Consider the following 12,584-nt stretch of genomic DNA (forward strand, 5'->3'; position numbering starts at 1 on the left):
ACATAAATTCATACATTTTAATAATATAATTTATACCAAATTAGAACCTCACAGGCTCATACAGATTAACCTGTCATGTACGGATTTGTGATGGTTAAGGGTATAAGGAAAGTATCTAGAATCCCGGCCCCACACCAACAGAGCCTCGAGTAGGATTTGTGATGGAGTTAAGGGTATAAGGAAAATATTACATCCTCATGATTGTGAGTTACATACCTATATCCATTAGGACAAGTCTCGCTTAATATATACATGAGAAAGGCCAGGTATACGTATAGTACTCTCAGCTCCATCATATCATCTTGTGCACTATTGATACAAGACAACATATTCCCGGCCATGATAACTAGGAATATATCTCAGATCAGCTCAATCATGAACAATAGTAATAGCTCATACTAATTAAAGTAGCAATGTCTAAGTTAGAATCAGGTGCTAATAAGTGCTCCTTTTACTCCTTTATAAAAGAGTTAGATTAACTCATTTATTCACCAAGCAAATCTTACACAAAACAAGCTAATAAGCTAATTAAGGCTCCTCAAATATGGAAACCATGCAACAACAACAAGTTTTTCAATCTCCACCTCAAACTCAAGGCTATACACAACATCCTCAACCATACCATCATCATCCTCCTCCAACTAGCTACTACCCTCATCCTCCTCCTACCCATCACTACGGCTATCCTTCGCCGTATTTTTACCCTGCGGCTCCTCCTCACTACTACAACCCCTCCCCTTTCCCTGCTGGCAGCACGTTCAACGCGGGTGGCAACACGAATGGATCAGGGATACAGAAGAATGGAGATGTCAACGTTGGTAACAGTAATCAGAAAACTGGTGGTGTAGATATTGGTACTATTGGTGGAAATCATGGCAATCAAGGTGGACAACAATCTTCCGGAAATATTACTGCTGGCAACATTGGGTGTTAATTAAATCATTCAATGATCACATAGTTAAATTAAAGGCCGCGATTTCGTGTTGTTCGATCAAATAAAACTTATATCAACTTATATAATTTGCTACTTACTCCCTTTGTGTACTACCATGTGCTACGATATGATCCAATCAGTTCCACTACATTAATCACTGATTGTGTACTTATTTTATGTACGTACCATTATAAATATGTGCAATATAATGTATGAATAATGGCTTGAGTTATATTTCTTTTGTGATATATATCAAGCTATTATAATTAAACTTGTATGTTCTCAAAAAAAAAAAAAAAAAAAAAAAAAACAATTGATCTGATCATATCATGCTTAAGGACTAATGGCTTATTTTAGCTTTTATCAACAAGATAGTAATTTAATGACATACTTTAAGCCATATATGATTGATGAAATGCTAAACTTAGCTTAGGTACAATTTTCCCCTTGAAACAATTAATTATTTTTAATTTGTGCTAATACACCATCAACTTATAAATCATACTCGTAAATAAATTATAAATAGAACTACCTATGATTATTAACCCATGAATTGAAAAGGATTAGCTATGACACCACCTTGCCGCTCCAATTCAGATTGCATATTGGCTTGAACCCGAAATCAGTCAAGTATATATCCAACCACACCAATCTCTCTAGTCATGTTGAGTTTCATTGTTAATTAATTGTAAGGGGTGTAATACTGTGTATAAATCAGAATATAACAACATACTCTAGGGCTTGAACTATGAATGTTTTTATAGTCTTGGTAGTTTTTCTGCCTCCTGGAGCAATGTGTATATTTTCATTGATCACTAGAGTTTTGGGTTAAAACATTTTTTTTTTTTTTTTTAAATATGGGTTAAAACATGTGGATTAAAGAAAGTCCTTAGTCAGATAGCTGAGGACTAGTTCGGTCCAAAGATCTTTGGGCCAAGGATTTCTTGCACAAACAAAAAAACACGTTAACTGGCCTCAGGGATAATCTAAGGAATGTCCTCCGATGCCTGAAGATATTTAGTGCTGGAAGGCTTGAAGCTAATAATGAATGTCTGAAATGGTGGTAAATTGAACAATTTATACCCATGGGGTAGTATATAATGCGGTACCCTCGGGACATGTGGCAACTCTCAGCATATGGGCTGATTTAGAGGCTTTCTATTGTCTTTTGGGCCTTGCTTGCATTGACTTGAGGCTCTAAACACACTTGTTTGACTTATTGGGCTTGAGAACCCAATTATAAACATAAGGCCCAATATGAAGGGCTATTTTGACATCCAAACAATTGGTTTCTAATGTCCATACCCATATTAGATTATTAGATTGGCAATACAAGAATCTGACAAAGGGTACTTGAGGTGAAACTAAGAGTCCGAAACTCCAAGTAGCTAGTATAGCATCACGTACCATTTACCACTATACGTGTGTGTATGTCACCATGTAAGACAAGAGCAACAACATTAGTCTATACCACTTTGACTCTTCAATAAAACTAAGGGATTATGGAGAATACTTCATGCAATATCAAGGAAAGTTACAATATCAATTTCATAAAGCACCCTTAATATGACAGGAAATACTTCATGCAATATCAAGGAAAGTTACAACATCAATTTCATAAAGCACCCTTAATATGACAGGAAATAACACGGTTATACATAATCAGAACATAAAACTTATTCCAACCATATACACGTTATTAAGAATAAAGAGCTCATTTTAATGGAACAAGAATAACATAATCGGCTCATTAAATAAATAACAATTTCATGTTGTTATACTTGTATCATAAAAAATCTTGAACAAATTCAATGAAAACTATTGAAAAGTACTACTCGGATCTTACTTTACTAGTCCAACAGAATCTGATACCCAACATACTACCACCTCTATAAATTATTGAACACTTAATATTAGTTCATCATCAAGCAAATACATACAATCAACAAGTTTTTGAAAAATCAAAATTTAAGGCAATGCAGTACGCTTTTCCTCAAGGTCATCAAGGATATACATATCCTCATTTTCGCGGTCCTGAAGAACCTCGTTACTTCTATCATCACCGTCCTCATCCTCCTCCTACTACTAATCACTACACTCCTCATAATCATGGTTACCCTGCAGCTTACTATCCTTCAGGATCGTCGAACTATATTAGTAACAATCCTTTTACCGGGCACGTGTACAATGCTGGTGGAAACCGCTATGATGGACATGGAATACAGAGAAACGGAAATGTTAAGATTGGAAATAATGGAAGTTCTAAGAAACGCAAAAATCGCAAGACTACAATTGTTGGGGGGTGTCATAACAATCAAGGCGGTCATCAGGTTTCAGGGGATGTAATCTTGGGTGACTTCTACTAGTTTGCTGCTACCACACTACGCGTCATGAAGTAATACTTGGTATTTTCTAGACTTGTGTGCCTGATGTAATAAAAGGTTTACTAACTGAAGTGCTGCTGTATTGAACTGTTACTGTTAGTTCGACTCTACTGATGTATCAGAGTATTTATTTCAGTCTGTACGATGATTGTACTATGTATTGTATGTGTTTTTATTTGTAACCCTACCACTTCAGGCTTCTGCTTAATGTCATAAATCATATTATTTGTAATTCATTTATCAGATAATTAGTCATTCTTATTGATTCATAAGCTACTGGTTTGAGTAAACTGCCTCTGACAATATATGTAACTGACACTTATTCAGTGAGCTGAAATGATCATCTTGGTTCCAAATCGCATAAAAAAAATTGTATTCTTCTAGCTAGTTTCCGGAAAGGCTGTTATCATTGTTGATTGTAGATCCTTCATCCGGATATACTAGTCACTATCCTAGTAAATTCTGGGCACAAAAGTGAGCTAAATCTTAACAGTCAACTAAAAAGTATTGTTTAAGAAATTGTATGTACTAGTATAATTAACTAAATGGTTATAAATTGAATAGGATTAGTTAAAAAATAACAGACTTGCATAGGGTAAAACTAAATAGTCCAGACTTCAGAATTACTGGTAGAAAAGTGGATCGCGCAACCTCAGGAGAACAATTGGTGCAATCGACATAACCACATTATAAGGCTGGCCGGCTAGCTCTCTGGCCTGGCCTAAAATTGTGTCCTGAGTCCTGACCCAATTACTCCGGCCATTTTTCTATGGTGCGATCAAGCCATACTATCTAATATGATAATATTATCATTTTTCTATAGCCTATATTTAGTGTAATGTTATTGATTCAGCCTATATTACTCTGACACGCTTGATCATCACTCGTATTGCATGTCTATGGTCCAAAGTTCAGATTCAGATTCGGCCATGATATGAATTTTCTTTGTACATTATGTCAACATTAAGGTTTTAATAAAATCTATAGACTAGACTACGTGTTGAGTACTCGACATAGACAAGTAGTTGTAATATAATACAGAGTAGCATACAACTATATTATTTCTTAGTGAAGACTAGTCTTATACTCCCATAAGCTAACAGCAGCCTGCACCACTATTTATCAGATCAATATGAAAAGAAATTGATCACATGTCAAGAAACTTCAACCTTATGAATCTTAATCACTCACTTTAGTATTGACAAATTATGATTTGAACAAGAAAAATAAAAGAGACACTAACACTATTGACCACTTTACAGAAATCAAACGTTTTATATGATGATTATGATTTGATCATGATTTTCTCTAATTAAATACATGTCTAAGAATAAAGTGTACATGATAATGGAGCAGAAATTCCAAGTTTTTAAATACTATTTCATAGATTAATATTATTAATTCTACATGCGTTTTATACCACTAATCTTGAGCTAGTACAAAGAAATTATATAACATTAATAAACAGAATCAGGTACCAAACATATTGCTGCATTTGTTTTCTATATAAAGACGTTACAAATTAACAAAACAAACAGCAAACCGTATTAAGCATAACTCGATTCTAAGCCTTCGAACTAAGCCAATGGAGTATAGTTTTTCTCAAGGTTGTCAAGGATATCCTTACTATCCACCACCTTCTCCTCCTACTGATTACTACCCTCCTCTTAGCCATGATATTCCTATAGATTACTACCCTTCTGAATCTCCAAACTATTATTACAATGATCCTTATACCGGGAATTCGTTTAATACTGGTGGCAATTGTTATACAGGACACGGTATACAGAGAAATGGAGATGTTATACTTGAAGCTGGATCAAATCATGGCAGTCAAACTGCTAGGCACAAACGTCGTAATCCCAAGTTTGTTGGTGGATGTCATGGTAATCAAGGCGGTCATCAGGTGTCTGGGAATGTTATCTTAGGTAACATGTAGTAACTGCACGCCAATACAACGCGCAGTTAATGATCATTTTTGCAATTTGTGTGACTGATGTAATAAACGCCAAAGGTCTAAGTTGATTTGAGTATGTAGTGTGTACTGTATTGTGTGATTTTTTTTTGAAGCTATTAATTGTTTCAGGATTTTTTCCAAGTTGATATTGAGTATAAGCTACTGAGTGATGATCATTGTTCTCTCACTATTTACTTTCGTTTTCTTAAATTAGTCTACATTTAAGCACTATTCGTACTCATAGTTCCGATTCCCGAGTTTAAAGTTTATTTTGAAACAGAGGGGTACAATTCTGTTGGGCTATAGGGTCCCTTCCTTTGCGGAGAAAACCTAATATTTTGTGTAATTGTGGAGTCAACTATTATTCTTAGCCCATATTAAAGTTATGTTTACCTTGGAGTTCAATTATTGAATTAGTAGCCATTGGATACGAATTTTCCATAAATGAACTACATGTTAAACTTGGAACAGAAATCCCAAGTTTGGACGCCAAATATACCTCATGAAAGTAGCAAGGGCTTTATAGCACCCGAATGGCATCACAAACCGTTCATACAAGCTTTGCTTTGTCACAAAGTCGGCTTTACACTCATCTCCTTCACAACATTTCCAGATTTGGAGATAACACATGCTTAAATCTATCTCACGGAATATAACCCCTAAATGGCTAGATTTAATTCTTGTGCAAACTCAAAACATAAATTGCAGCACTTTACTTGCAACAGAATCAGTTCTGCTGCATTTTCCCTTGCTCTATATAAAGAGGCAAATCTTACAAACTTCTTAGCTAAGAAAACCTCATTCAAAAAAATGCAGCCCTCGTTTCCTCGAAATTATTACTATCCTCCTCCTACCGCTAATTACTACTATCCTCCTCCTCCTCCAACTCCGCCTCCTTGTAATTACTACGGTCATGTGTACCGTGGTTATAATGTTGGTGGCAACCAGCATAGTGGACCTGGAACACAAAGAAATGGAAGCCTTATACTAGGAAACGGATCCGAGCTCGGCAATCATACTGTCAGGCAAGAATGTCGTCAGGCCACCATCATTGGTGGATGCCATGGCAATCAAGGTGGCCATCAGGTATCTGGCAATATTAACTTAGGTGACATTTAGACATTTATACCTCTTGCTCTTACTATGCGCGATCTTAGTCTTGCCTTGATTGGCTCTTACGAGTAACTAGTTTTAAGCTTTTTCATGCTTTGGGTGTTAGATTACCGTCTGGAAATTCAGTTGTATTTTCATGTACGAAGTATAATTGTGTGTATACATAGATGCCTGATTCTATGCGTTCCAATAATTAATGGCTTTACGTTTATACAACTCTCAATGTCTAGTTAATTCCCAAAAAAAAATCTGTGAGGAAAAAATAAAGAAATGAAACACATACAGAGTACCAAACAACCCATAAATGAAACTATGTGAAAGATACAAACTTGATAAAAAAAAGCAAAAGACAAAAGTCACAGAATCGGATCTTTAAAAATTTTAGGGGAAACATTTGAGCAATTTCGATTCGTGTAGACAGGTGAAAATTTGAGCAAATGCACCAAAAGTCTATAACTTATATAACAGGTAACTAGTTTTTTGGTCCAACTCAAAATCAAGAACCTACTCTAACGTTTTGATGGTACAACCAAAGTGTTCAATTTTTGTGTTTTCAACCGAATCAACACTGCAACAAGTGACATAATTATACCAGTAGATCAACCCCTCAGTGAATACTTCTTTCCTTGAAAAGGCTGGAACTTTGGCTCTTCTTTTTGAGGCTCCTCTGGTTTCTTTTCTTTAACAGGTTCCTGTATAAATCACGCAACATTGGTAAATAATTGATGTGTATCATTTGATCAAAGGTTTCACAGAACAAGATAACCGAAAAAAGAAAAGGCTTAACACGGGGAAAAGGGTGATATATAACAGTACCTTTGGTGCCTCCTTAGTAGGCCGATTGGCGTTGGAACCAAAAACAAGCTTTCCTTGTGATTGGCGATTGGTGCTCTGTGAGCTAGACCCTGCAGTGGACTTCCCAGCCCCAGAGGCAACAGCAGGCTGCTTATCTTTGGATACAGACGTAGAAGCAGGAGAAGGTGCCTGTTGTGCAGGCTTTCCATCCAAGCGCCTTCCAACACCAGTAAAGGGGTTAAACTTTGGCTCTTCAACTGGAATTTCTTCATCTGCACCAATGCCAACATTTACTTAGCTAAACATCTGTTGTACAACTCTTACCAAGTTAACATTATCCCATTCCCAAGTAAATCTAGTGGAATTCCACATAGTATAATCATCACCCTGCGCAAGCCATAAAAAATATATACCTTCCAGGAACAAAACTTACTGTTACGTCAAGCAGTAAATGTCACTGTAAGAACTTAACAAGGTTCAGCATATTAAGTTTGTCATTTCTGGATGATTTTCTCCAATATAGAAAAACTCCTTTATTATTAATCATCTAGTTGAGAAGTTCAGTACAATGAGTTAATAATTCTTGACAAGTTTTTCCCATCCTACTAAATTTTTGAGGCTTTGGTAAGTGGTAAGTTGGTAACCCAAGTAGATCCCAACACTTTGGCCGTAATGGTTCCTACCAAATTCGTTCAAACTATAATATATTCAAAGAAACTCAAAGACAACACCACGAAGATAAAATATAACACTAATCTACTAGTATAAATTAACTACAAAATCATGGGACAAGCACATTCACATTATGTTAACTAAGGAGAATTGGTACAAAATATTTGCTTCAATGGCATTTACTGCAGTCTCATGATTCTCAGCAGCTCCTACCATAGGCTAATAGTTTATTTATTTATGACTTCCAAATTAGTGGGTAAAACTTCTAGAACTATTTGATACATATCTAAGAAAAAGAGAAGAATTCTCCCATATATCAGAAATTAGAATGCAGTTATACTACAAAGATTATCACCCCATCCCAGTATATTTTACAAATTATATAATAAAATAAACTAAAATAAAAAAGTTTGCACAAAGTGCTTTCTACGATTGAGTACTAAAGAAAAAGTCATGTGCATTAGGTTTTGATTACTTCATGCAGCAGTCATAAAGCTATGATTCCCACTATGAAAGAAAGAAGAACCCAGCTATAATAGAGACTCAATAAGATCTCTCAGTATAATCAAACTTCAACTAGGAATAAAGTTTGACACAACGAAATTTATGGGAATGTGAAGATAAGTAACCAACTAAATCAAGGCTTTAAGAGAGGCTCTATACAATCTCCAGCATCAGGGAAAACTCTTGGCAGCCTAGTTAATGGCAACTATATAAAAGCTAAACATATACTACGTATATATTGTCAGAAGAAAAGAAAAGCATATAAACAAGCATGTTCCATCAAACGCAAAGAGAGTAAAGTGATTGTGCATACCTTGAGCTGGTGCCTTGCCAGGAGCAGATACCGCAGGTCTTTCAGGCTCTTTGTAATCAAGAGGAGGGGCAAAGTCTACCTCACAGTCTGTCTCGATTATACTAATTGCATGAGAGGGCTTTGTTTCAATAATGTCAATGTAATACTTCTTATTATTATATGCCACCATGATACTGTCTCCAGAAGTCAAGCAGGAATAATTTCTCAAAGTAGTCTCCAAACTGCACAAGGAATTAAGCAAACAATGGTAAGAAAATCTCGAGTATATTGACCAAGCCGGCGGCAAGCCACACATCATTACAAAAGATGCAGACAGGGGATGTCTAAACTCCAAAATGGGATAGACAACCAACTTGTGAAGTGAAAGAAATAGCCACTACAACACATTAATCATGGATTCAAGCAAGCTATAATATGATTCACGAAGTGTGAGTCAATCTAGCATTCTACTGACATGATCAACCACAAATCTGCCAACTACATAGAACTCCTTATAATCCTGGAAGTGACCATTGATTTCATACAACAATTCACTTGCAAAGGAATTTTATTTGAGGCACTTTCATAAGAATCAAAAGCACAAACATCTTTCCTTGTGTTTTCTCAGCAAAAAAATTTCAACATAAAACCCAAAGTTCCCACCCCACTTGCTCATCCAAATTTATCTGACACAAGTATGAAATGGTAGGAAATACCTAAACAACTGATTAGGGAAGCATGGTCTAATCTAAACAACTAGATAACAATTCACTTCAGCTCCTGAAAACAAAACAAACAAAGGGAGGAAAAAAACTTACATTGCCTTTGGATTGGAGATATCCAAGAAGTCTTGTGTGTGAGGTTGCAGTTTAACATACGTCCCCTTAGGCAGAGACACACTCTTAACCCTAACAATGTCTCCCTCTTGCAAAAGCATGTTTTCCATCATCTAAGACAAATAAATTCAACAAACAATCAGAAACTAAATCGGTCATAAATACAGCATTACCAAGCATATAGCCAAACCAGATACATGACTGCATACCCAATATGGCATATAAATCATGCCTTCCTCAGCGATGAACTCCAGAACACCACAGTGAGAAACTCGATTTGCACCATCATTTCGCAACTCAAAAAGCATTGGGTAGTCAATATGAAGAGAAGCTGCACAATGTAGAATATCAGTATCACAAAATAGACCACAACATAATTCAGAATGCCAATAGAGACTATTTTCAGTTACTGACCTAAACGATCGAGGGCTGAAGGAGGCATGATAACTGCAGCAGTATAAACAGAGTCAATATAATTTCCACAGAAAAAGAAAAAAAAAAAGATGAAATTGCACATATGAACTGGCTTACTTTTATCACCACTTTCAATTTGTGGCTGAAACAGAAAGGCAAAAAAAATATTAGAGGTATATCCACATAAAGAATGATGGCATGCAGAACCATAAATTTTCGCAGAGAAGTGGAAAACATCACTATTTAAAAAGTTGAGAAGGGCAACCAAACACCAAAAGATATCAAAGAGTAGCCAAATGATAAATATCATATTGACAAAACTAAGAAACACCCATAAAGGTACAGTGCAGATGCTATATACATTAAAACAGTATTTACTTCACAAAAAATTAAAGTAATAAGAGTTCATCAGTAATTTCAAAACCATATCAGTATTTACAAAAATAAGCTACTGAACAATTACTTTCTGCAATGTCCATTAGTGGTACAACACAAAAAAAACTAAGATGTCTAGTTACAAAAAGTATGAGAACCTTTTCAATAAAGGATGCTGGGTAACATCGATAGGATTGCTCAAATGACCCTCCATGGTATGGATAACCATTGAAAAACTGCAACCACAGGAAAATAAACCAAAGTCAGCAAAACAACTTCAACATATTTATAAGGAACACTTTACAAGCAAGTCATACAGCAATCAATATCCTCAAATTGAGCATGGTGTAACAATAGGAGCCATGAAGCATGTAACTTGATAATGATTATATGGTACAGTGTGTAAACACAAAAAAGGGCTAGTACTATGTGTACACTAGTTCAAAACACTCATCAAATATTCCAATTATCCCTAAAATACTAAGATGCAATTGAGCAAGAGAACGCTAAAGCTAAAATATACAAAGCTTTACAAACTAACGATACACTATCAAAATTCAACTAATAACATAGATAGAAAAGAACATGGTGCTCGCATTGAGCACCACGACTCAAAAGTATCCCTAGGTGTTTATCTTTGGATCCTATTCTTTGTGATTATAATAAACAATAATAAAGTGCAATATAGTGAACCCCCCACCAAAACCCACCCCTCTAATTTGAGCAGGAATTCCACACATTGAACAACTCGCATTATTTGCTGTTTTCTTTCAGAATACATACACGTTACTGATTAAATATAATTACTGCGGTATTCAATCAAAAGTTTTACACTCTTGCTAGAAATAGGAGTGAGAGATTGTATGTAGCTATATAGTTTGTCATTCTCATACGAAAGGCATCAAAACTGACTAACTGAGTCTTTATACTTATATCATTATAGGGAAAGTTGTCTTCAATTGAATTTACAGGATTGAATCTGTAAGTGTGCCTACATTCCGATTTTCTTTGTACCTAAAGAAGATTAATTCATCTTTTCTTCTTTGAATTGTCTACTTTATAAAGCTTTTTTTTTTTTTCCAATCCTCCTTGTTCTCAAGATTTTATCTTACTCAAAATTTAATCAAATTCAACCAAAATTGCAGTAATTCAACACGAAATCAACCAAAATTAACCTAGAAAACAGTTATTACACCCAAATCAAAGCGCAAAACTAGTAAATTCAAACCTAATTATAGAGTAAAACCTACTAACCATTTTTTCCTACTTAGCTTTAAAATTACGAAACCGCACACCTCAAATACCCTGCAATTCAAAACAAAAAAGATTAAAACTTTACACAAATCAACAAAATTAAATCACCGGAATAATTATAACAATGTAATAAGCTATCAAAATTCAAACTTTATCAAAATTAGGTTTAGTACAGAACTCAATCAATCGATCATAAACCAAAATCCAAACAATTATAAATTATTCGTACCGATCGAGCGAAATTAAGTATCAATACATTGCAGAATAAAATTAACAAATAATGAATTCAATCAAAAGAAAATAAAATTAGAATTGAAACATAAAGCAAGAAGTAAAGGGTACCTGAGTAAGGAGAGAGAGAATAGTGTAGAAGTGTAACGCTAGAGATTCCCAAATTTAGAAAAAAAAAAAAGCAAGAGGAGAGAGAAAGAGAGAGAGAGAGGTGGAGGAATATAGAGAGTTGTGAAATTGGCTGAATTGCAGTTGGATTTGGAAAGATGAATCGACGATCACCTCTCCAATAGGACTTCTTAAGTTCTCTAATTTTTTCACGCTTCTCTAATTTTTTCAGGTTTTTGTTAAGTTCGTGTGTTGTCCGAGTTGTATTATTCGTATTATGTTACGTTTGGGTCTTAGCTTGTTGAATGAAAATACAGAGTAATATGGTAAATTTACTTTTATTGGACAGCAAAATATTACAGTATGATAAATTTTATTTTCACTTAGTTTAGGAAATTTAATTTTGCATTAATGTCGATAAGAATTAAGGTAGTGTTTACTTTTCTTAAATGGAAAAATTAGAAATAATAATCCCAACTTTGTCTAATTTATATAGAATAATCCCAACTTTCGTTAATACTAGAATAATCCGAACTTTGGGGGTCTTCTTTTTCTTTAATCCCAAATACCGGTAACCGGTTGAATGGGTTAATTTTATTTTTTTTGCTAAAGTGACACGTGTCACAATTTAATTGATTAAAAAATAAATTAAAAAAACGAATTAAAAAAACCAAAATTAAAAATGAAAACCCCACCAGCCAAACCCCAACCACCC

At 34.9% G+C, this 12,584-nt stretch overlaps 2 protein-coding genes across 2 annotated transcripts; one reads left to right on the forward strand and one right to left on the reverse strand.

Moving 5' to 3' along the window:
• The first annotated feature begins 544 nt into the window (after positions 1 to 544).
• LOC110704886 (B1-hordein-like) lies at positions 545 to 934 on the forward strand. The gene has a single exon (XM_021882699.1). It carries the CDS (start codon positions 545 to 547, stop codon positions 932 to 934), a length of 390 nt encoding a protein of 129 aa, XP_021738391.1.
• Positions 935 to 6,689: 5,755 nt separating this feature from the next.
• On the reverse strand, positions 6,690 to 12,114 carry LOC110705187 (ubiquitin fusion degradation protein 1 homolog). Its single transcript, XM_021883042.1, has 10 exons — positions 11,873 to 12,114; positions 11,531 to 11,581; positions 10,435 to 10,512; positions 10,019 to 10,043; positions 9,902 to 9,934; positions 9,697 to 9,818; positions 9,470 to 9,600; positions 8,673 to 8,893; positions 7,205 to 7,455; positions 6,690 to 7,080 (listed from the first exon to the last, which is right to left on the reverse strand). The coding sequence occupies exons 2-10, from the start codon at positions 11,531 to 11,533 to the stop codon at positions 6,988 to 6,990; spliced, it is 957 nt and encodes a 318-aa protein (XP_021738734.1). The 5' UTR covers positions 11,534 to 11,581; positions 11,873 to 12,114; the 3' UTR covers positions 6,690 to 6,987.
• Between the last annotated feature and the right edge of the window lie 470 nt (positions 12,115 to 12,584).

Source organism: Chenopodium quinoa, unplaced genomic scaffold (assembly GCF_001683475.1).
Source record: "Chenopodium quinoa cultivar QQ74 unplaced genomic scaffold, ASM168347v1, whole genome shotgun sequence".
In the NCBI taxonomy this organism is placed as follows: domain Eukaryota; kingdom Viridiplantae; phylum Streptophyta; class Magnoliopsida; order Caryophyllales; family Amaranthaceae; genus Chenopodium; species Chenopodium quinoa.

What these genes read in the sequence shown, in the direction of transcription:
- LOC110705187 (XM_021883042.1), bottom strand. An exon ending in AATTGAAAGTGGTGATAAAA is followed by an intron (nt 9,935 to 10,018) that starts GTAAGCCAGTTC and finishes ATACTGCTGCAG; the next exon opens with TTATCATGCCTCCTTCAGCC. An exon ending in ATCTCCAATCCAAAGGCAAT is followed by an intron (nt 8,894 to 9,469) that starts GTAAGTTTTTTT and finishes TTCCTTGTGCAG; the next exon opens with TTTGGAGACTACTTTGAGAA.
- LOC110704886 (XM_021882699.1), top strand. Translation starts at nt 545, where the DNA reads ATGGAAACCATGCAACAACAACAAGTTTTTCAATCTCCACCTCAAACT.